This window comes from Pan paniscus, chromosome 1 (genome assembly GCF_029289425.2).
Source record: "Pan paniscus chromosome 1, NHGRI_mPanPan1-v2.0_pri, whole genome shotgun sequence".
Lineage (NCBI taxonomy): Eukaryota > Metazoa > Chordata > Mammalia > Primates > Hominidae > Pan > Pan paniscus.
In genome coordinates, this window is record NC_073249.2 from 1,609,641 (window position 1) to 1,635,137 (window position 25,497).

General features: G+C 46.9%; 1 protein-coding gene across 1 annotated transcript in view; it reads right to left on the reverse strand.

Annotated features, from left to right (window-relative positions):
• NLRP3 (NLR family pyrin domain containing 3) overlaps positions 1-25,497 on the reverse strand; it is a 32,551-nt gene that overhangs the window by 2,197 nt on the left and 4,857 nt on the right. The window contains exons 3-9 of the mRNA XM_008968287.4: positions 23,427-23,546; positions 21,177-22,929; positions 17,691-17,861; positions 13,008-13,178; positions 11,141-11,311; positions 2,859-3,029; positions 2,180-2,350 (exon numbers count right to left, since the gene is read on the reverse strand). Of these exons, the coding sequence (XP_008966535.1) occupies positions 2,180-2,350; positions 2,859-3,029; positions 11,141-11,311; positions 13,008-13,178; positions 17,691-17,861; positions 21,177-22,929; positions 23,427-23,546 (2,728 nt within the window). The remainder of the gene's footprint in view (positions 1-2,179; positions 2,351-2,858; positions 3,030-11,140; positions 11,312-13,007; positions 13,179-17,690; positions 17,862-21,176; positions 22,930-23,426; positions 23,547-25,497) is intronic.

Genomic DNA, 25,497 nt, shown 5'->3' on the forward strand with positions numbered 1-25,497 from the left:
GTCCCCAGCTTTGACCTGACCAATCCTTTGTTTGTTCCCCCATCTCTCTTAGCTCTGGGAATGTTGGCTTGTCCTGCAGCAAACGTGCTCCATTATGTTGGCACAAGGATGCAAGCCTGATTCAAACTTGTATTTATTCAAACCTGCATTCCAACATGTTCTCAGCCTTGAGATCATTAATATGGACAGAAGTCCCTGGACTAACGGAATTTATATTTTGGGAGCAGAGATAGATAATAAATAAACAAGAAAATGACATAGCACATAAGATGTGCTACACTGCAGAGGAGAATGAGAAGAGAAGAAAAAAGTGCTTCTATTTTCAGTAGAATAGTCAAAGACAGCCTCGCAGAGAAGACCTTTAAGCAGAGAATTTAGGAAGGTACAGAGAATAATGCATGTGGATACTGAAGGGGAGAGAGTTCTAGGCCAGAAGAAAAGCAAGTGCAAAAATCCAGAGATCACAGTGTTCTTGCAAAACAGCAAGGAGATCACTGTACTGGGGCAGAATAAGCAAGGGTTGGGAGAAGCGGAATCTTCGGAAGCAGGGGAGGCTGGATTATGTGGGGCATGGAAGCCACCATGAGTTTGTTGCTCTGATTATGAAAGTGATAAGAAGACGATGTTGACAAGAGTGATATGATGCGAGTTACGTTTTAGCTGAATCCCTTGTCTGCTAAAATCAGAATAACAGATTCAGGGTGACCTGTCAGAATGCCACCATGACAATCCAGACACCAGGTGATGGTGGCTTGAGCCAAGGAAGAAGCCATGAAGCTGGCCTGAAGTGGTCAGGGAGTGGCCAAGCTGGGAAGGCAGAGCTCACAGGATGTGCTGACACATTGGACATGATTATAAGGAAAAAGAGACAGTGACGACAGAACCAGAAATGTTTTGGCCCGAGCAACTTGGAGGAAGTGACCATCGACTGAAATGGGGAAGAATCAGGTTTCGGGTAGAAGAGAATAGCATGGGTGTGGATCTAGATGTGACGTTTGAGAGGTTTATTAAACCTTCAAGAAGAAAGATCAGCCAAGCATGGAGACACAGAATTTATGGACATATAATCTGGAGGCCACAGCACACATATCATGAAGCCAGAAGACCAGATAATTTAAATGAGGGAGAAAGTGTAGGGAAGAAAAATTAGCCCAGCGACTAAGCTCTGAGGATTCAACACGTAAGGGTCAGGATGATGAAGAAGAGGCCAGAAAGGAGACTGAGTAGAAGGAGCTGATAAAATAGGAGAAAACCCAGGAGAGCATGTTGGCCTTAAAGCCAAGCAGTGAAAACGTCTTCAGGGAAAAGTGCAATCATCACAGCTGACAGAACCGTGGGACTCGCCAGGAAGCTCTTGCTAGAGAGGAGACAACTACCTCAGTGGTATCACAGAGGTGGGCTGGCAATGTCCTGACACACTGTTGAATTTCATGTAATTTCCCATCTTGCTATTCCTGGAGCACTCTTTTCCCATTTAGAAATCCTCAGAAACCGCCGGGCACGGAGGCTCACACCTGTAATCCCAGCACTTGGGGAGGCCGAGGCAGACAGATCACGAGGTCAGGAGATGGAGACCATCCTGGCTAACACAGTGAAACCCCATCTCTACTAAAAATACAAAAAATTAGCCGGGCATGGTGGCGGGCGCCTGTGGTCCCAGCTACTCGGGAGGCTGAGGCAGGAGAATGGGGTGAACCAGGGAGGTGGAGGTTGCAGTGAGCCGAGATGCGCCACTGCACTCCAGCCTGGGCGACAGAGCAAGACTCTGTCTCAAGAAAAAAAAAAAAAAAAGAAAAGAAATCCTCAGAAACAAAACAACAAGATCCCCACTATGTAAAGACCCTTCCAGTTTGGATGACCCATAGACGAGTTCTACGAAGTTCGGTTCCTTGTGTAGAACAGGATGCTCCTTGGCCACGATCGCATGAGGGCTTGTGTTTCTTTGGGGAATGTGGGTGAAATCCAGCTTAGCCTTGGTGATTCTAATCATCTCAGTGAAGTGGAATGTGTAGTTTAACCCCATATTCTCTATTTTTAAAAATCCACCACAACTGACCCAGGCCCAACCTAATCTTGAGTGGCTGCAAATGAAGCGAGAGCCATCCTGGATTTTGATAGCAGTCAACGTTTCCTGAGAACTCAGAGTCCCACCACGGGCATCTCTGCAGAGCACACTCACCCCAGGTTCTGCAGGAGGCAGCTCTGCTGTTTGAGCACTTCACAGAACATCATGACCCCCAGGTCGCCCAGGTCATTGTTGCCCAGGCTCAGCTTTCGCAGGCTCTGGCTGGAGGTCAGAAGTGTGGAAAGATCCCAGCAGCAGTGTGACGTGAGGTTGCAGTTGTCTAATCTGCAAAAAGGGGGTGATTTAAAGAAAATGTCCCCTTAACCATCCCCCCAGCTCCCCAAGATTTTAGCATCTTAGCCTGTCTTGTTTCAGGTGGGAAAAAAAAAAGCACAGGAGCACAGGACTAACTAGCTTGAAGCAGCCTTGTATGCTGGTAATTACTCTTCTCTCTCTTTTTCAAATCCACTGCATTGCACAGATCAAATTAGTAACAGTGGTTTCTTCATTGATTTACCAAATTCTGTGCCTTTCCCTACATTTCCATAAAATGTAAGTGTCATACTGCCCTCCTTGTTTTGTGGTACAGAAAACTGTGATGGTAAGGACTCAAGTTCCTACATTTATATCATCTAGAAGGACTCCTCCCAGTCCCATGATCCTGTAACAAGGCAAACACTAAGAAGACACCTCACTTCTAAGATACAGATTATCTTGTGGCCACTCTGCCTAAACGTCCCTCGACCCTTGGCCACCATGCGTTCTCATCGCTGTAATAAACCAAAGGACTTACTCCAACACCTGAAGCTTGCAGTCGGGGTGCAAGAGTCCCTCACAGAGTAGTTTGATCCCCTTGTCTCCGAGAGTATTGCCTCGCAGGTAAAGGTGCGTGAGATTCTGATTAGTGCTGAGTACCGAGGACAAAGCTGAACAACAGACTGACGTAAGGCCAGAATTCACCAACCTGTAGAAGGACAGGGAGAAGAGTCCTCAGTACCCAGCTGTTCCCCAACATTGTGCAGCTGCTTCGACTCAGTGCCTCATCCTCTCTCAGCAGCTGCAGCCTTCAGCTCAGAGAGCAGGAGCCAGCATCTCAGATATGATCTGGGGAGAGCAAGACCTGCTGTCTCTGGCTGTCACAGGAGACACAAATGATGTCTCAGCAGATGCTTTGCTGTATCAGTCCGACAGAAAGAGCCAGGGCAAACTGAGCCAGTTACCCCATACTCCTCCTCCTCCTCACACAGCTTTCCTCCGGCCAGGAGTGCTCCTCAGCACCACTTCTTCCAGAAACACATCCCAGTGGTTATCCTCAACTAATAATCCCTGTAACACTGCAGACACCCACACTGCAGGAGCCTTTTTTTTTTTTTTAAGAGAGACAGGAAAAAAAATCCTCCTCATGGGAAGTCGGTGCTGATTTAAACATCGAAGACAACAGGTGAACATCCATTGTGACCTTCTAAGCTGTAGCTAGGGCTGCGACAGGAACACTGCGGGGCCCTTAGCAATTGCCATCTCCCACCTTCCTGCGCCCCCAAATGCCCCTTTCACATCTTTCTCGCTGCAGCCCTCAACCACGTTGGAGAGGTGGGAGGATCGCTTGAGTCCAGGAAGTCGAGGCTGCAGTGAGCCATGATTGCACAGCCACACTCTAGCCTGGGTGACAGAGTGAGACCCTGCCTAAATAAATAAATAAATAAGGCCAGGTGCAGTGGCTTATGCCTGTAATCCCAGCACTTTGGGAGGTCCAGCACTTTGGGAGGGTGGATCACGAGGTCAGGAGTTCAAGACCAGCCTGGCCAACATGGTGAAACCCCATCTCTACTAAAAATATAAAAATTAGTTAGGGTGGTGGTGGGCACCTGTAATCCCAGCTACTTGGGAGGCTGAGGCAGGAGAATTGCTTGAACCTGGGAGGCAGAGGTTGCAGTGAGCCGAGATTGCCACTGCACTTCAGCCTGGGCGACAAAGTGAGACTCTGTCTCAAAAATAAATAAATAAATAGAAAAAGCCAGGCTCTTGCTCTGTCACCCAGGCCAAGTGCACAGCTCACTGCAGTCTTAAACTCCTGGGCTCACACAATCCACCCACCTTGGCCTCCCAAAGTGCTGGGATTACAGGCATGAGCCACTGTGCCTGACCCAGAGACCAGTCTTATTTGATTATTATATCAACCTGGCAAGGAAGGAGTGCAGCTAAAACTATTACATACATTTTACATATTAGAAATCTAAGGCTTATAAAAATTACATGTTTCTCTCAAGGCCACAGAGCAGGTGTGTGGTGGGGAGGGATCCAGACCTGGACTTTCCACCTTTTAGTCTCATCTTCTCCCCACTGCCCTTTCTGTCCACCTCTCTCTTCCTTCTGCACAGCAAAAGGCCTTTTAGAGCATAAAACCCCAAAAATGCATCAATCTCGATGGAATTAAGAGTTTTGATGTACTATTCTTGAGTCAAATTAAGCCCATTCTATCACCCAGGAAGAGCATAAGAGCTCTAAAATCACTGGTGGTGTAATTCCTAGGAGCACAGATGCTTCTATTCCACGAAGCCAGGAATAGCTCAGGTGATTGCCTCCTTCCTGCCAGAGTCCTTGGCAATGGCATGTTTTTTAAGCTCTTTGGTGTCTACGAGGCAGGAAAAATAGAAATACAGAAAAAGTTTATTCAGACAGTAAAGCAGGAACAGATGACCAGCAGGAAAAAGTGATTATCCATCCACTGGTTTCTATCTTCCCAATTAAGGAAGAATCAAATTGAAAAGACGCAGTAAGCAAGACTAATAGGCAAATGAAGCCCAAGAGAGACAGACAAAAACAAAGCAAGTTTTGAGTGGCTTCTACTAAGCTCTCATCCCTGGTAAGAATTCTATCAGAGGGTTGTTGTTAATTAACATGCAGAAGGGATGCGTAGCATTCCTGGCAAAGGCCAGGGACATTCTAGTAGAATGGGGATGGTCTTCAAAGAGGAAAAGAGAAAATATTTTTAAAATTATGTAATTCAAGTTATGCAGGCTTTACCACTATTTCCAAAAAGGAGTAGAATGGATTATTCAACAGATGTTTGGGGAGCACTACACAGTAGTAGTAGAAATTGCAACAGACGGTGTAGTTTTGTTAAGAAAACGTCATATCCAAATTGTGAAAATGCTGGTAACTATTAAGCAACAGTTACACTGAACACGTAATAAAATGTATAAAGAATCAAACAACCACGTCCCACCAACCAATCCTTGGATTAGAGGAATGTGATTGACATAACATCTCGATTTCAACCAATCCACCTAACTGAGCTCTACATTTACCAAGCACGGATATCTTGCCATGTACTGTATTAAGTTAATTGGTTGGGGATTTTTATTTATTAACTACCTGCCTATGTCACAAAAATGTCTCATAATGAAAACTGAATCCCAGTGCTTTGGGAGGCCAAGGTGGGAGGACCACTTGAGGCCAGGAGTTTGAGACCAGCCTGGGCAACATAGCAAGACCCTGTCTCTACAAAAAAAATCTTAAACATTTTAAACATTACCCAGGCATGGTGGTACACACCTGTAGTCCTAGCTAGTCAGAAGGCTGAGGCAGGAAGATTGCTTGAGCCCAGGAGAGTTCAAGGCTACAGTGAGCTATGATCCTACCACTGCACTCCAGGCTGAGCCACAGAGCAAAACCCTGTCTTAAAAAAAGAAAAGAAAAGAAAGGAAAATAAGGAAAGGAAAGGGGAAAGGGGAAAGGGAAAGGAGGGGAGGGGAGGGGAAGGGAAGGGAGAAAGAGAAAGAAAGAAAGAAAGAAAGAGAGAGAAAGGAGGAGGAGGAAGAAGGAAGGAAGGAATCTGAAGAAGATCAAACATTTTTTGAGTATTTATTGTGTGCTTGACATGGATGATGACTTTAAACAGGGTTATCTCATTGAATGATCACAACCTCAAGATGGGAATGTTATTTTTATCCCTGCTTTTAAATGGACAAAATGAGGATCACAGTAATTAAAAAGTAAGTAGGAGCTTCTTAGATGGATAGTAGAAAGTGGGAAAGTGGGGGTAACTTTCCAGGCAAAAGGAAAAGAGTAGCAAGAATAAGGAAGATTAAAAGAACCACCAAGATGTTTCAAAACTAATTCATAGCTGGGCACAGTGATGTCCACCTATAGTCCCAGCTACTTGGGTGGCTGAGATGGGAGGATTGCTTGGGGAGGATTGCTTGAGCCCAGGAGTGCAGATGAGATCAGGCACTCTGGGTGGTATGGCTGTAGATGAACCCAGGAATTCAAATTCAGCCTAAGCATCATAGCAAGTCCCCATCTCTAAAACAGCAAAACAAAACTCATCCAATATGACTCAAAATGGAGTGCAAGGTATGGCAGGAGAGAGGGCAGTATCAGGGACAGCCTTGTGTGCCAAGCTAAGATGTCACTCTGACTGAAAAGAAGAACTTTTGAAGATTTTTGAACAAAGGGTCAATATTTTCAAATTTGCATCTTAAAAAGTTCCCTCTGGTGTAGTGATGAGTGGTAGAGGGAACTGAAAGCAGAGCATTTAGGACCGTCCCCCGTTTACTCACTCGGCGGCCTCCTGGAAAGCCCCACTATTCAATGAGGCAGGAGGAAGAGGGCAGGAGCAGGTCAGAGAATGGGGGTGGAAGGTGGGGTATGATAATTAAACCAATGTTGCAAATGCTTAGCATGTGTGACCCTTGAGCAGTATTGAGACAGGCAGTACACAATATGCAGCCAGAGATGAGGACCTAAAGTTTGAGAGAAAGAAATGTAGCTATAACTAACACATAGGCTATACCTAACACACAGGCTATACCTAACCCATAGGCTATACCTAACACATAGGCTATACCTAACCCATAGGCTATACCTAACCCATAGGCTATACCTAACACATAGGCTATACCTAACACATAGGCTATACCTAACCCATAGGCTACACTTAACACATAGGCTATACCTAACACATAGGCTATACCTAACACATAGGCTATACCTAACCCATAGGCTATACCTAACACATAGGCTATACCTAACCCATAGGCTATACCTAACACATAGGCTATACCTAACACATAGGCTATACCTAACCCATAGGCTATACTTAACACATAGGCTATACCTAACACATAGGCTATACCTAACACATAGCCACATGTATGGCTATACCTAACACAAAAAATGCATAAAAGTCTCGACTGATTAATGCCACTTATAGATATCTATCTCAAAGCAAATACACATGCATAAAACTATATATACAAATGTGGTTTTTGCAGAGTTGTTTGTAATAGTGGAAAGAACAGTTATCCCAAAATGCATGATTTGATTAAATAAATTATGGTAAAGCACACTATGGGATATTATGCCCCAATCGATACATCTACACAAATCAGCATGGAAATTTATCCATGATAAATGAAAAAAGGATATCACAGAAAAATATTTATATTATGGTTCTAGTTTCAATAGATAGGGTGTTATGGATTGAATTGTTTCCTCCAAGACTTTATATGTGGAAGTCCTAGGCCCCAGTACTTCAGATTGTGACCTTATTTGGTGATACGGTTACTGAAAATGTAATTAGTTAAGATCAGGTCGTTACGAATCTAACATGACTTGTGTTCTTTCACAGGGAAACTTGGGACATGGAGAAAGACGCACACAGACACAGGGAAGACACCACGTAGAGATAAAGGCAATGGTGTGGCAGAGGCATCTACAGGTCAAGGAATGGCAAAATGTGTCAGCAAGATAACATTCCACCAGAAGCCAAAGAGAAGCATGAACACATTCCCCACAGCCCTCAGAAGGACCCAGCCTGCTAGCATCTTAATCTCACACTTCTGGCCTCCAGAACTGAGAGACAATAAATTTCTGTTGTTTAAGCTGCTCTGTTTGTGATACTTTATTACAGCAGCTCTAACAGACTAGGCATTTAAAATACTACGTAACAATGTATTACAAATGCAACATGAAAATCACATAGGTCTTCATTCACATTACTGATATAAATGCCACCCAGATCAGCATATACAGGAAATCCACTTGTCCATAACTAGCAACCAATATATGTTCACAAAGCTCTGATACTCCCTTGGATGGATTGATGGATGGATAGATGGATGGATGGATGGATGGATTGACGGATGGACAATAGAGGGATGGATGATGGATGGATGGATGGATGGATGGATGGATGGACAGATGAATGGATTATATAACAATCTATTGTATTAAAAAAAAGTCTGGATGGTTGTTCATCAGACTATTGTAAATGGCTCTCTCAGAAGAGGGCTGAGAAGGAGCTTTCACTTTCCACTTTGTCTGTACTATGATATGTTTACACCAAGCATGTGTTACTTTTCTAATAAAAAGTTTGTGAATGATATCTGGGTTTGAGACCTACTGTTGTTGAAATTGAGAGGTATATGAGAATTCTCAGGGAGTTTAGAAATATTTAGTAACAACAACAACAAAAAAGGTAAACCAGGCAGGGTGTGTGGCTCACGCCTATAATCCCAACACTTTGGGAGGCCAAGGCAGGCAGATCACCTGAGGTCAGAAATTCGAGACCAGCCTGGCAAACATGGTGAAACCCCGTATCTACTAAAAATACAAAAATTAGCCAGGCATGGCAGTGCACACCTGTAGTCCCAGCTACTCAGAAGGCTGAGGCAGAAGAATTGTTGGAACCCGGGAGGCGGAGGTTGCAGTGAGCCAAGATTGCGCCACTGCATTTTAGCCTGGGTGACAGAGTAAGACTCCAACTCAAAAAACAACAACAACAACAACAACAACAACAACAACAACAACTAAACCAGTCGTGAAATCCCCAGACCACAGGAAGAGAAGCCAATGCAGGATCCAGGGAGGGGGAAGCTATAACATTAGCAGGAAAGACTAAGTAGTGACCTAAAAATAAGAGCGAAGAAGCCTTCCAAAGAGGAAGAGTGAAATGAATTAAAGGCAGCAGATGTCAACTAAAGTAAGGACTGGGAAGGACCTGTACGACCTATAAGGACCCAGCCTGCTGATGCCTCAGTCTCAGACTCTGGCCTCCGGAACTGAGAGGCAATAAACTCTTGTGGTTTAGGCCGCTCTGTTTGTGATACTTTATTACAGCAGCTCTACCAGGTTAGGTATTGACAATAGTAACTACATACAGCATATTACAGATGCATCAGGCACATTTGTAATTGGCTTGTTTGTCATGTGGAATTTGGAACCAGGATCACTGAGAGTCACCTGAGCGCGTACGCCTGGGCCTCTTCGGTTCCATCTGCTTTGCCTGGAGGGCTCTTCCGGCTCCTTCACAGCCCATCCCATGCTTCACTGAGCACCTGCTCCAATGTCACCCGCTCAGAGAGGCACTCGCCAAACCTGAGCAGAGAAGCACCCCTCGCCGTCACTCCAGTTTTTCTTATAGCTCTTATACACACAGTATATTGTTTAGCATGTCTATTATCTGTTATCATTTCCCTAAAAGAACGGTTGTGAAAACAGGATTTTGGTCTGTTTTACTCACTGCCGCTGACAGTGCCCACCACAGAGCCCCCAGAGGGCCTGCAAAATAAAGGGAAAAATCATGTCTGTTGAACAAACCTAGAGAAGCAGAAGTCAAATTGCCAAGGAAGAGTAATATTCTAAGGCGATTTGCTAAGGAAGGGTAATACCCTAAGGCGAGGAAATGAAGGCACTGCAGGAAGACTTCATAGAAAGAGATATGGTCACATCTGAGGATTGGCTGATGGGAGAGGTCCAAGGAAGTATCAGAGCTTTGTGAACAGATGTTGGTTGTTAATTATGATTAGTGGATTACTCCTCTGGGAAGACCTTTCCTGCCAAATTTTGTCTTGAATGCTGATCTGGCTGGTATATATATTAATAATGTGAATGAATGAAGACCTATACAATTTGCTTATTGTATTTGTAGATATTATTGTCAGAATGAAGATTCAAAACTGCCTAGTCAATGGGTCAAAAGACAGGTAAGATGAGGTTTAGCAAAGCTAAATTGGAGGTCCCACCCTTAGGCTGAGAGCCAGATGAAGAAGCCCTGTAGAGAGCCCCTTAGCAACATCTCCTAAGGCAATGCACCAGGAATTAAGGCAGTGGCTTGGGAGGTCACAGACGTTTGTCTACACTGAGTTCCACTACCTTCTCTCTGAGTGTCCTTGGACAAAGGTATGAGGCTCCCTGAATTTTATTTTCTCCTCTTTAAATTGGAGACACAGATACCCCACCCTATAGCATCTTTCTGAAGCCAACTGAGAAAATCCATCTAAGAACATGAAAGAGCAGGTGATACAGGGAAAGCGATACAGGAAAGTGGTACAGGGAAAGTGCATGATTATTAGTGGGTATTCCCTACTACTGTTTACTGCAGAATTCCAACATGAATCAAAAGGCTTATGTAACTGCCAAAAAAACAAGGAAATCAGAGATTCCACCAGTGAAACCATAGTTCTCTGCAACAGGAGGTAAAACATCCACCATGCATCATCAGGTCTGGACACCACATTTCAAAGACAGACACTAACAAACCAGCCTGTGTACCTGGGAGAGCATGGCTACATAGGTGAAGGTGCTGAGCCATGACACTGTTGAAGATATAGAGGCTGCAGTGTAAGAGTCCTCTCCTAGCGTAGAGGCTGCAGGGTGAGAGCCCTCTCCTAGTGTAGAGGCTGCAGGGTGAGAGCTCTTTCCTAGTGTAGAGGTTGCATGCACTGTGCGATAACTTGCATGCTTGCAAGCATGCACACATAAAATGGGTGACTATTCATGTGAGTGTCTTGGAAGCAAGTTTTTCCCTCAACAGGCAATTGGGCTGCACCATCTCTAAGGTTTCTTCCAACACTAAGAAACTCTAGTTCTATAATCATAAATTAGCATAAATTATCTTATTAGCAGCAGTATACATTATATGCATCCAGTCCTTCAAAGCATTTCTGATGTTTTTACCTCCTTACTCTACCTTCAGCTCTGCCTGACCAAAGTAACCCCCATCCACATTTTCCAAATAATTCACCTCTGAAAAGAAGTTACTTTTCTGCTAAGACACCCATGAACACTTACCCCAGTTTCTGCAGGTTACATTGTGGATTCTTGGCTTTTTCACATAAAATTGCGACTCCTGAGTCTCCCAAGGCATTCTCCCCCACGTAGAGTCTGGTCAGGGAATGGCTGGTGCTCAATACTGATGCAAGATCCTGACAACATGCTGATGTGAGGCAGCAGCTGACCAACCTTCCATAAAGATGGCAGAATGTCAGTCATGTCTCTCACCCACGCTCCACCATGGACAAGGAAGCACCCATACCTGCCACTGCCTCTACTCCAGTTTACACATGGAAAGGGAGTGGACACAAGCTCTATGTACACTTCTGATTTCCTTTTCCATTTGGTGGAATAACAAGTAAGCATTCTCCAAGCTCCCACCAATACTACGTCTTCCCAGCTCCCTACATTCAGCTTTATTGTGGTAAAATACGTGTAAAATAAAATTTACCATTTTAACCATTTTTAAGTGCACAATTAATGGCCTTAAGCACTTCACATTGTTGTGCAACCATCATGACCACCATCTCCAGAACTCCTTTCATCTTGCAGAACTGAAACTCCATAACCATTAAACAATGTCTTCCCACTCTCCGCCCTCCCATTGCCTGCAACCACGTTTCTTCCTGTCTCTATGAATCTGTCTGTTCTAGGCACCTCCTATAAGGACAATCAGAGTATTTGCCCTTTCGAGTCTAGCTTATCTTACTTAGCATAATGTCCCCGAGGCTCATCCATGTTGTAGTGTGTACTAGAATTCCTTTTAAAGCTGAATGTACATATATAGCACTTTTCAACACCCTTCATCCGTTGAAGGACGTTTGGTTATTTCCACCTTTTGGCTGTTGCTAATAGTGTTCCTATGGACATGGATGTACAAATAACATGTTTGAGTTCCTGCCTTCTGTTTTTTTTAACTCTTCCTCTGTCACCCAGGCGGGAGTGCAGTGACGGGATCTTGACTCACTGCAACCCCCGCCTCCCAGGTTCAAACAATTCTCTTGCCTCTACCCCGAGTAACTGGGATTACAGGCATGCGCCACCATGCCTGGCTAATTTTTGTATTTTTAGTAGAGACAAGGTTTTACTATGATGGCCAGGCTAGTCTCGAACTCCTGACCTCAAGTGATCCACCTGCCTCAGCCTCCCAAAATGCTGGGATTACAGGTGTGAGCCACCGCTCCCAGCTGAGTTCCTGCTTTGAACTCTTTTGCGGATATACCCAGCAGTGGAAATGCTGGCTCCAATAGTAATTCTGTATTTATTTTTTAGGAATTGCCATGCTGTTTTCCATAGTGGCTGCGTCATTTACATTCCCACCAGCAACACACAATGGCTTCCATTTCTCCGCATCCACACCAATACTTGTTGTTTTCTAGTTTTCTTGCTTTTGTTTGATAATAGCCATCCTAATGGGTGAGAAATGGCCCTTCCATTTTTAAGTGTGTTTTTCTCTCCTTCAAAATGCAAGTCTCCCAGAAGCGCTCAGGGAAGGGCTGCATAAAACATCGAGGGTCTGCATTGCTTTAGCACCATTTTTCTTACACAATATGAGGACCCAGGGCTTGTCACGAGGTTCTAAAACTCCTCTAAAGCAATGCATTACACTGGTTTTTTCTTTTTGTCAGCTAGACAGTAGGCACCGTAAAGGCAGACGTCTTCTTTTTGTTATTATTTATGCTCCTTGTCAGGGTTGAGTGTGTGGCTTTTCCCACGACAAACACTCACTGACCGCAATGCTAGACACCCCGAGACAAGCACACGCAGTCACCCGAGCCGCCGAGGCCATTCTCACTCAAACCCCAGCCCACTGGGCCTCACTGAAGCCAGAGTGCGCAGCACGCCTCACTGGCAGAGCTTCCTTAGGGGAACGGGCTCGACTCACCAGAGCTTCTTCAGATTGCACAACAGGTGCTTCAGTCCCACACACAGAAGTCTGATCCCGAAGTCACCGAGGGCGTTGTCGCTCAGGTCCAGCTCCACCAGCTTCTGGTTGCTGCTGAGGACCAAGGAGATGTCGAAGCAGCACTCATGCGAGAGGCCGCAGCGCCCCAACCTTCATGCCAAGAACAGAGGCAGAAAGCGTCAGAACACATCTGACCAGAGAGCTCTGGAATAGAGAAGGCCTCAGAACACATCTGACCAGAGAGCTCCAGAATAGAGGAAGCATCAGAACACACCTGACCAGAGAGCTCTGGAATAGAGAAGGTCTCAGAACACATCTGACCAGAGAGCTCCAGAATAGAGGAAGCATCAGAACACACCTGATCAGAAAGCTCCGGAATAGAGAAAGCATCAGAACACATCTGACCAGAGAGCTCTGGAATAGAGAAAGTATCAGAACACATCTGATCAGAGAGCTCTGGAATAGAGAAAGCATCAGAACACATCTGACCAGAGAGCTCTGGAATAGAGAAAGTATCAGAACACATCTGACCAGAGAGCTCCGGAATAGAGAAAGCATCAGAACACACCTGACCAGAGAGCTCCGGAATAGAGAAAGCATCAGAACACATCTGACCAGAAAGCTCCGGAATAGAGAAAGCATCAGAACACACCTGACCAGAGAGCTCTGGAATAGAGAATGCATCAGGACACACCTGACAAGAGAGCTCTGGAATAGAGAAAGCATCAGGACACACCTGACCAGAGAGCTCCGGAATAGAGAATGCATCAGGACACACCTGACCAGAGAGCTCCGGAATACAGCACAAGGCACATTGGGAGGTCAGCCCCCAGTCTCCCCAGTCACAGCAGAGGGAGCACCTGTCAGTGAACTCCCGGCCATAAACAGTGTCGGGTGCGTTGAGATCACCCCCAAGACATGTGAATGGTGCGCTCCTGGTTTGTAAGTGAAGCGGGCGGTGTGGGCCTGTGCACCCACCTCCTTCCCTCGTGTTCCTAACCGTTGACGTGCCCGCAGTCGGCACTGCCCTCGCCAGTGCTGCACTCAGCTATTTCTTGTCTTTACCAACATTGTCACCCCATTGTGTTTGATGATTTCATCCCAGCCCTCCATCTATATTGAAAGGAAAAGCAGCTCTGATTCTTTTTCTCTTTCTTTTTCTTTTCTTTTCTTTCTTTCTTTTTTTTTTTTTAGAGACAGGGTCTCACTTTGTTGCACAGGCTGGAGTGCACTGGCGAGATCATAGCTCACTGCCACCTCGAACTCCTGGGCTCAAGGGATCCATCTGCCTCAGCCTCCCAAGTGGCTGCAAATACAGGCATGTGCTACCATGCTTAGCCATTTTATTTTATTTATATTTTATTATTATTATTATTATTATTATTATTATTATTTTGTAAAGACAAGGTCTCACCAGCTTGCTCAGGCTGGTTTTGAACTCCTGGGCTCAGGTGATCTGCCCACCTCAGCCTCTCAAAGTGCTGGGATTCCACATCCCACTGCAGCTCTGATTCTTGATTTGTTTCCCCATCACGCACATGCACACAAACACACACACACATCACTACCACCGTCACCACCACCACCAGCAATAAAACTATACTTTATCCCTGTCATGGGGGCAAGAACAACATTCTAGCTTCTTTCCAGGGCAATAGTTCGTAGGTCCTGCAGCCTGTTAGACCACCTTCCTTTCTGTCCCTATACTTAAACCAACTCCAAGCAAATGGACAAATGGATCTCTACTTCTCTGCGAAGCATCTCACTGTCCCCTACCCTTCCCCGTTTGTGTCTGCCTCTCCAGAATCATACAGGGGCAATGGCAGTGGGGAAAGAATTTGGGCATGAAGTTGGAGAAATAAGGTTAAACAAACAGCCAGTCTCCATGGTACTACGATTTGAAATTTATCAAAAGAGCAAAGATAAAGAGTGTGATCTATATACATAATGGAATACTGCTCAGCCATAGAAAAGAATGAAGTCACATCTTTGAAGCCACACAGATGGAACTGGAAGCCATTATCTTAAGTGAAACAACTCAGAAACAGAGAGTCAAATACCACACATTCTCACTTACAAGTGGGAGCTAAACAAAGGGTAACATCCATAGAGCATGGAATGACAGACACTGGAGCCTCAGAAGGGTGGGAGGGTGGGAGCCAGGTGAGGGCTGGAAAATTATTTATTGGGTACAATGTTCACTATTTGGGTAAGAGTTACACTAAGGCCGGGCACGGTGGCTCATGCCTGTAATCCCAGCACTTTGGGAGGCCGAGGCGGGTGGATCACGAGGTCAGGAGTTTGAGACCAGCCTAGCCAATACGGTGAAACCTTGTCCCTACTAAAAATACAAAAATTAGCTGGGCATGGTGGCCCATGCCTGTAATCCCAACTACTCGAAGAATCGCTTGAACCCAGGAGGTGGATGTTGCAGTGAGCCGAGATCACTCCACTGTATTCCAGCCTGGGCAACAGGGCGAGACTCCATCTCAAAAAAAAAAAAAGGGTAGTTACAGTAAAAGCCCAGACACTAGCACTGTGCAGTAACATATCCATGAAACAAAGCCGCTCTTGCGCCCCCTTCATCTACAAAAATAAATACATAAAGTAAAAAATAAAGAGCAGAGCAGACAGAAAGCATTTAAGCCACCGAACAGCACAATCAAATCAGAATTTTCTAAAGGACCATCTTACTTTTGTGCAGAGAATGGTCGGGTGAGGGAGAAAGGCAGACACAGGGAGACCAAAGAGCCAACATTCATTCAGTGCGTGCTTTTGACCACCGATAGGTACTAAGATGTCTGTCCAGGCGTGGCAAAGATGACGGCAAGACAAACAAACGCAAACCCCATCCCCAGGGAGCTGATGGTCTAGGAGGTCACTGCGTGTCCAGGCAAGTGGTGACAGTTGCTGGACCTGGGCTGGTGGGGTGAGGACAAGGAAAAGTGGAAAACAGCTCGGGTAGGAGGAAAAATTGATAAGACTGGTGACAAGGTGAGTGTGTTGAGCCGGAGAGGGAGGTAGCAAAATGTCCTAGAGTGGCAGACTTTAACACTTGCTGTGTAGCTCCTCAAAAATGCAGACGCCTGCATGCGTCCACAGAGCAGGGAATGAAACAGAGCTAGTGAGACGGCCCAGGCACCAGCGCGGTGGGGGCGTGTGAATCTGATTCATGGTGTGCGAGAAAGCAAGCACATTATTATTATTATTATTATTATTATTATTATTATTTTGAAATGGAATCTCGCTCTGTCACCCAGGCTGGAGTGCAATGGCACGATCTCGGCTCACTGCCATCTCCGCCTCCCGGGTACACACAATTCTCCTGCCTCAGCCTCCCGAGTAGCTGGGACTACAGGTGTGAGCAAGCACATTATTAATAAAGTCACAGGAGATTCCCTGCGACATTTCAACCCATACAAAGCATTCTGACCAGGCTGGGCAACGTGATGAGACCACATCTCTACAAAAAAAATACAAAAATTAGCCAGCATGGTGGTGCATGCCTGTAGTCCCAGCTACTCGGGGGAGCTGAGGTGGGAGGATTGCTTGAGCCTGGGAGGTCGAGGCTGCAGTAAGCTGTGATCTCACCACCCCACTCCAGCCTGGGTGACAGAGAGAGGTCCTGTCTCAAAGAAAAAAAAAAAAAGTATTTTCATAGTTTTTAGGTGAGGTCGCCATTGTTGTAAATGGCAAATTCTCCAATTCTCATCTGTGAACATGGCCCATGAGGAAACGGAATATATCGAGCATCATGGTCTTTTCAAGAAATGACTTTTTTTTCAGTTCCTCGTTCATTCTTCCCCACACAAAACTTCCCCAGCTGGCCTCCAACCCATTCTACCTTCTCACTTGTTCTGGGCTGAACTGTGCCCCCCAAAAATTTACATGTTGAAGCCCTAATCCTCAAGACCTCATAATGTGGCTGTTTTGGGAAATGGAGTCTTTAAAGGAGTGACTAGGTTAACATTAGGTCTTGTGTAGTCATGCCTGACTGTGCCTAATCCATCGGGACTGCTGTCCCTGTAAGAAGAGGAGACTAGGCCACTCTTCCCCCCAAGGCAAGACGGCATCAGTACACAGGGAGAAGGGGGCATCTACAAACCAAGGAGGGCGGCCTCAGAAGAAACCAACCCTGCTGACACCTTGATCTTAGACTTTCAGCCTCAGAACTGCAAGAAGATGAATTTTTGTTGTTGAAGCCATTCAGTCTGTGGCACTTTGTTACAGCAGAAACCACACCACCGGCCGGGTGCGGTGGCTCACGCCTGTAATCCCAGCATTTTGGGAGGCCGAGACGGGCGGGTCACCTGAGGTCAGGACTTCGAGACTAGCCTGGACAACATGATGAAACCCCATCTCTACTAAAAATACAAAAAATTAGCTGGGTATGGTGGTGGGTGCCTGTAATCCCAGCTACTCAGGAGGCTGAGGCAGGAGAATCACTTGAACCCAGGAGGCAGAGATTGCAGTGAGCCGAGGTCACGGCATTGCATTCCAGCCTGGGCAATAAGAGCAAAACTCTGCCTCAGAAAAAGAAAAAAAGAAAAAGAAAAGAAAGAAACCACACCAGCAACCTGGTCCTGAAGATCTTTCTCCAGTCTGTTTCTCTCTCTCTCATACGAACTTGCACTCACACAGATCACATGCACGGGGACTCACCACAATCTCCGAATGTTACAGCCAGGATGCTGGAGCGTTTCACACAACACTCTCATCCCTGGGTCCCCCAGAGAATTGTCACTGAGGTCCAATTCAGTTAGACTCTGGCTGGTGCTCAGAACTGAAAAGAGGCCCCGGCAAAAACTGGAAGTGAGGTGGCTGTTCACCAATCTAGGAATTAGAAGGAAGACAGAGAGAAAAGAAATCAGCCTCGAATAATAACTAACTGGAGCTGGGGGCCGGGATGCCTGGCACCAGTTCAGAGAAGTGCCTTCCGGGGATTAAGAAATGGGTCATGAAACCAAAAATTGTTCCCAGAGAAATGAAGAGGGCTGGATGAGCCTTGGTAAAACCACTTCTGCCTCCTCTCGGATGGAGAGCATGAGCCTGTGACTGAGGCAGACTGTGGCACCCTACAGCCTGCTCCCCAGTGTCCTCCTCTCGCCCTTACCAGTCCACTGTCCCAACATGGCCCTGAACGTTCTGTGCTGGGTGATCAGAGGGCAGTCCTCACTCCTGGCTACACAACAGCATCAGGAGTGCTCACAAAAATCCTCAGGCCAGGCTGGGCATGGTGGCTCACACCTGTAATCCCAGCACTTTGGGAGGCCGAGGCGGGCAGATCACCTGAGGTCAGGAGTTCAAGATCAGCCTGGCCAACATGGTGAAACCCTCTCTCTACTAAAAATACAAAAATTAATTGGGTGTGGTGGCACGAGCCTGTCATCCCAGCTATTAGGGAGGCTGAGGCAGGAGAATCACTTGAACCTGGGAGATGGAAGTTGCAGTGAGCCAAGATCATGCCACAGCACTCCAGCCTGGGCAACAGAGCAAGACTTCATCTCAAAAAAAAAAAAAGAAAAAAAATCGCAAGCCCAGGCCACATCCATGGAAATAAAATCAGAAGCTCTGAGGTGGAACTAGATGAATTTTTTAAATTTTTTTTTCAGATGAAACCCAAGCTGGAATGCAGTGCCATGATCATAGCTCACTGCAGCCTCAAACTCCTGGGCTCAAGCAATCCTCTTGCCTCAGCCTCCCGAGTAGCTGAGGTTACAGGCACGAGTCACTGTGTCCAGCTATATGGATCTTTTTTAAATGTCCAGGTGGCTCCAACATGCAGTCATGTTTTTGCTTTTGTTTTTCTGTAGAGAGGTGCTCTCACTTTGCTGCTCAGGTAGGACTTGAATTCCTGGCTTCAAGCAATCCCCCCATCTTGGCCTCCCAAAACCTAGGATTACAGGCAAGAGCCACTGCACCCACACATGCAGTCACCTTTGAATCACCTGTAGCTCTCATTCAAATGCAAAGTCTAGCTCTCTAGGTCTAAGATTGGGTCCACAATCCTGCATTTCTAATAGATGCTCAGGCTTCTGGTTCTCAGAAGGGACTGGAACATACAAAGCAAGCTCCTGCCCTCAGAGTAAGGCAGCTGCCATCTAGAAAGATGGGTGCTGAGCCCCCTACCAGGGCTCCAGTCAGAGTCTGTCCTCAGAGTAAGGCAGGTGCCATCTAGAGGGATGGGTGCTGAGCCCCCTACCAGGGCTCCAGTCAGAGTCTGTCCTCAGAGGAAGGAAGGTGCTATCTAGAGAAATGGGTGCCGAGCCTCCTACCGGGGCTTCAGTGAGAGTGTGCAAACCTTCCTCACAGATATGTGATCTTCATAAGGTCTCCCTGCCCTCTCCACCTTCCACCTCACTCTTAATGAGAAGTTCTGCCTACTTTTCTCTCTGTCTTACTCTTCTTCTCCCATTTCTATGGTCTGAATGTTTGTGTGCCCCAAAATCCATATGCTGAAATCCTAACCCTCAACATGACGTATCAGGAGATGGGGCCTTTGAGGTGTGGTTAAGTTATGAGGGTGGAGCCCTCAGGAGTGGGATTGCTGTCCTTAGGAAAGGGACCCCAGAGAGCTGCCTTGCCCCTTCACCATGTGAGGACACAGTGAGAAGGCACCATCGACCAGGGAACAGGCCCTCACCAAACACCAGATCTGCCAGAGCCTGGATCATGGACTTCCCAGCCTCCAGAACTGTAAGGTGAACCTTCCTTTTGCTTATAAGCCAACCAGCCTGCAGTGTTTTGTTATGGCAGCCTGATGAATGAAGACAACTGTCTTTTTTCCAGTCACTCGGAACTGTTTGCTGCTGTAGAAACCGTACCCTGCTTTCCCACACCTGCCCTCTCTCTCAACACTGTAAGCCCCCAGCCTGGCTGCCCCTTTCCTTCTCTCACTCTCTCACTGCCCATCCTCTGGAAGCTGGCTGAGCGGGCACACCCGTGCCCTGCTGGTGAACAGGTTTGTCCCCTTGTGCTTTGGATACTCTGCAAGTTTCCTTGTCAGAGCCCATGACCCCCTTCCCGACATCTGCACTTGTTTCCGGACTGTCCCACAGCCAGACCTCAAGTCCCTGTGACCAGGACCTGGGTCTTCACCACCACTGTGGCCCTGTGGGCAGTCAGTCCTTCGTGGCCAAACCATGACTAGGAAGGTGGTCCTGGTCATGGTAATGTCAACGGATCAAGAAAGCTGAAACTCATTGTTGCCCATGGAAGGGCCAAGCCTCCTGTTTCCCTTAATTTTGCCCCACGTCAAGTGTCTTCTATCCAGGCTAAACTCACACATCACAGGGTGGCCACCTTCCTACAACCACTGTGGTGGTCCTTCTGCAGGAGGCACTGAACGATAAACCCAGAAGGGACTCAGAAGTCAGGTGACTCAACCACTTCATTGCACAGACTTGGCCACTAGCTTCCAACCACCCAGAAAGTGTGTGAACAGACCCGAAAACGGGGTTTTGGCAATGCCCAGTGCAGAGCAACGTGGGGGCCTAGAAAGAGGGTCTCCACATTTCTGCTCTATTTCCCTTGATTTACCTTCATCATGTTTTTTTCCAAGGAAACTGTGTCTCTCTCCACTGTCACCTGCACCCACTTTTTCTCAGACTGCATTCATGACTTGGCTCATACCAGTCTTCAGTGCAGAATTCCTTTAATTTCTTCTCTATGCGCCCAGGTCCCACCATTCCTTAAAGGAGGCTTAGATTGCACGTTTCTAAGAAACATCCTCCCAGCCTCCAGCTCTGAGGCCCTCTGTCCCCTCGCTCCTGGGACACAGACTCTCTGGCATTGTTCTGCCCCACAGACATTGACTGACTCTTAGGCACTAGTGTTTCAAGTAGCTTACAAGAAATTTCAGTTGACAAATATTTGTAGGCAATCCTACATCCTACTTAATACCTTGTGCTAAACTGGCATTCCCCAAACATTTGTTCCTTGTTTTATTTTTTTTCCTCATCCCATTTATCCACCTACCATACATCAATCTTTGCTCATGAAGGAGTCTCAAACAGACAGTGGTGGCATTACGATGTAGCTGTGGCAACTGTATTTGGAAGATAGCTGAAAAGAGATGAGAGGAGGCAAGCGCCAAGAAGAAGCTGGTGAGGAAGCAGGAGGAAGCACCTGGAAGCCGAGTTTCCTTACCCATGAGAACAGGCAGCATGAGAGGAGCCTGGGAGGACACACTGCACCATATCAAGGTGTCGGCCTTCCTTTTCCTCCTCCTCTTCCTCCTTGGGCATGTTATGGAGAAACCCCAGGGACAGTGACTCCACCCGATGACAGTTCTCAATGCAAAAGGAAGAAACCACGTGGTCCATTCTGGTGGAGAGATTGATCTCGATCTTGGGGAAGTAGTCCATGGCCCTTTGCACGAAGTCCTCCTCCTGCATCTCGTACAAACAGTAGAACAATTCCAGCTGGCTGGGCTGGATCTGCAGCTTCTTGGCTTTGGCTTTCACTTCAATCCATTTCAGCAGCTCCAGCCTGATTTGCTGAGAGATCTTGCAACTTAATTTCTTCTCCAAGTAGGAGGTCCTCTCCTGGTTCACCAGGCCAAAGAGGAAACGTACAACAAAAATCAAATACCCCTTTTCGAATTTGCCATAGTTTTCCAGAAGGACTGTCACATCTCGGCTGGGAAGCTTCAAACGACTCCCTGGAACGTTCGTCCTTCCTTCCTTTTCCTCTTCCAGCAGGTAGTACATGGCGGCAAAGAACTCCTGGAAAGTCATGTGGATGAAGCTGTAGAACTTCTCGCAGTCCACTTCCTTTTGGAACAGGTTCATCCTCAGGAAAGCAGACACATCCGCCTTCTGCAGCCCATGATTCCTGAGGTCGGACTCCTCAAACAGGATTTTCTGGTTCCAGATTCCATCTGCAGCCAAAGAGCAGAGCCCCCAGAGGTGGGCGCAGAGGCGGTGCTCCTGGCTCCCTCCCCGGGGCTGCAGCAAACTGGAAAGGAAGAAGACGTACACCGCGGTGGTGGTCTTGGATGTCTGGGCAAGGCTCTTGCCACTCTCCATCTGCTGTTTCAGTCCAGTGCACACAATCCAGCAGACCAGGGGGATGAAGCACATGGTGAAGAGGACCTCGTTCTGCTGAATCAGACTGAAGGCTGCCCTGGCTTGGGCCTCATCAGAGAAGTACTTGAAGAAGTACTCTTTCCTTTTGGCCTCAGAGAAACCCAGGATCTCCACATGCCGAGGATGGTCCAGCAAGTGCTGCAGTTTCTCCAGGGCCACAGGTCTCGTGGTGATGAGCAGAGAGGCCTCGGGAAGCAGCTTCTTTCTGATGAGACTGCTCAGGAGAATGTCTCCCCGCTCGGCCTTCTGCCAGTCAGTGCAGAGCGGTCCTATGTGCTCGTCAAAGGCACCTTGCAGCTCGTCGAAGCCGTCCATGAGGAAGAGGATTCTGGAGGGTTTTCTCACGATCTTGTGGATGGGTGGGTTTGGGTCGGGGCAGCAGCTCATGATCAGGTCCCCCAGGCTCCTCTGTGTCACAAGGCTCACCTCCCGACAGTGGATATAGAACAGATAGTCAAACCTGTCTTGGTAGAGTGTCCCCGACGCCCAGTCCAACATAATCTTCCTGGCCAGGATTGTTTTCCCAATCCCTGCCGCTCCCTGGAACACCACGGTGTGCACAGGCTCAGAATGCTCATCATCGGGGTCAAACAGCATCTCCATCTTAATGGGACTCACGGGGCTCTCACACGCCTTGGTCTTGCCAATGGCCAGAAGCTCCTGCTCCCTCTCCTGCTGGCTCCGGTGCTCCTTGATGAGGCGCAGTCGTGTGTAGCGCTTGTTGAGGCTCACACTCTCACCCAGACGGGCATTCCTGTCTTCGATGCACTGGAATCTGCTTCTCACGTACTTTCTGTACTTCTTACGGTAATCTACAGCAAAGACAGGAAGTTAGGGGGAAAGCCCACACACATCCACCTGAGATGCGCTCTCAACGGGGGCCTGTCATCGGAAGCGAGTGGTAACCGGAGTGGAGAAATGGAAGGTGCAGCTCCTCCCCACTGGGTAGGAAAGGTGCCGAGAATCTCTGGTGTCAAGTTTTTAAGATACACAGTTGAGCAGACGGCCCATCTCTATGTGTAGCTACCAGCCCAAAGATCCTTTGAATCAATCTTATTCCTTTAAGTAATCTGCATCCCACGCCTTATCAAACTTGAAACGCTTAATCGCCCCCGTTGGCTCTGGGACTGCAAGAGCCACACAAACATGAATTTGTTTCTTCAACTGACAATGGATTTCCTGAGACAGGCCTTTGCATCCCAAAGAGCAGGAACCTATAGTATGGCCAAATTGCCCAGCTGCTCAGCTTCCCAGAGCCTCCTGAACCAGGTCTTAAAACTCAACTAGAAGCACCACCCCAGTCGCTTACCTTTCTTCATTTTACAAATAGAGATTCTCGAAAGGTACTCCAGTAAACCCATCCACTCCTCTTCAATGCTGTCTTCCTGGCATATCACAGTGGGATTAGAAACACATGCATTATCTGAACCTAAAAGGGAAAAAAAAGGTGTCAAAACCCAGAACTATTATCACAGAGGATGCAATTGAAACCTGGCCTAATATTTGGCATGAGAGAGGAGACCCCAAACATCCCCCAAATCAAAACATGGCTCTGAGTTGCGGAGGACAGGTATCCAGTCAAAAGTCTAGTTGGGAGCATTTCTGCACTCCTAGTTTCAAAACAACTTCTGCTGTCCAACTGCCAAGCATGCGTTCCCACTGTCCCCAGTCTCAGAATCTCTTCCTCAGGCCTGGAAATCAATCAGCAAACATGCGAAGCAGGCTAAGTTTCTTTTACTCTCGTTTGCTTTTGCCTGCCCCTGGCAGCCTGATTGTGAGGGCATCTCCAAGCTCTCCTATATCCCCAACGCGGCTGTGGGCTAAGAAAGGTCACCCTTCCCTGACCCCAGTTCCCTGCAATCCGTTTCACACACGTCTTCTATTGTCAAGTCTAGATGTCTGGTTCTTCAAGAGTGAGAACGACCAGTCTGTTTCGTGCCTAATCTGGTGGTTGGGAATCCTGGCTGACTTTAGAATCACCCAGGAAGCTTTAAAAATATGGACCTCAGGACTGCACGCCCAGAGGTTCTTTTTCAGTCCCTCCGAGGTGGGGCCCAGGAACCATCACATGCTAAAAGCTCCCAGGTGATTCCAACGTGCATCTGTGTCGAGAATCACAAATCCAAACAGTCACTAGACAGCATATCCTAAGAAGGCGTTCTATAGGAGAAATTCAGGTTAGGTAAAACAAGAGTTAGTCACTCGGGGAAATATATAAGACAGATAACTTCAGGTGGGCAGGAATCTACGAGTAACATAAATGATTTTTTTTTTTTTGAGACAGGGCCTCACTCTATTGCCCAGGCTGGAGTGCAATGACACAATCATGGCTCCCTGCAGCCTAAACCTCCTGGGCTCAAGTGATCCTCCCACCTCAGCCTCCAGAACAGCTGGGACTATTGACACATCCCACCACGCCCAACTAATTTTTGCATTTTTTGTAGAGACAGGTTCTCACTATGTTGCCCAGGCTGGTCTCAAACTCCTGGGCTCAAGCAATCCTCCCATCTTGGCCTCCTGAAGTGCTGGGATTACAGGCATAAGCCACTGCGCCCAGCCCATAAAAGACCTCTGACAGCTGTCTACTTGGTAACCATATCACAAAATAAAATCCAAAAAATCTAATCCAAAACCAAAATCTTATTCTTTTTTTTTTAAGAGACAGAGTCTTGCTTTGTTTCCAAAGCTGGAGGGCAGTGGCATGGTCATAGCTCACTCCAGCCTGAAACCCCTGAGCTCAAGTGATGCACCCACTTCAGCCACTTGAGTAACTGGGACTCAGGTAGGAGCCATGACAGTAAATTAGCCAAAGTCTATTACCTAAAACCTAACCCCACCCCAGGAAACAAACAAACAAACTTCTAACCCTAGTTATAACTTTTCTGCCTCAAAATCCAGATATGGAAGCAAAGACGGTGTAGTGGTTAAGAGCCAGGCTTTGATCAGAGACATGCCCTGCTTTTTACCCCAGCTCTGGTTATGGCTGGAAATAAGCCATAGGCCAGTTAGGATCTCTTCCAGGCTCACCTCATTCACTTGCAGGAGGGATAATACCAGAAGCTATTTCATGGGGTTCTTGAATGTGCCATAAAATCCATAAAAACTGCTTAGCAAAGTACTTCTACAGTTGTGATTATGACACTTTCATCTGGGTATGTGAGTATATAAGTACTGACACAATGATAATTGCTTTATTTATTTACTTAGAGATGAGGTCTCACTATGTTGCTCAGGCTGGTTTTGAGCTCCTGGGCTCAAGCAATCCTCCCGCCTTAGCCTCCTGAGTAGCTGGGACTACAGGTGAGAGCCATTGCAGCAACTGGTTTCTGACCTCCCCCGGCTGCACACCGCTGTCTGTTTCCCCAGTGTCATTACACCCA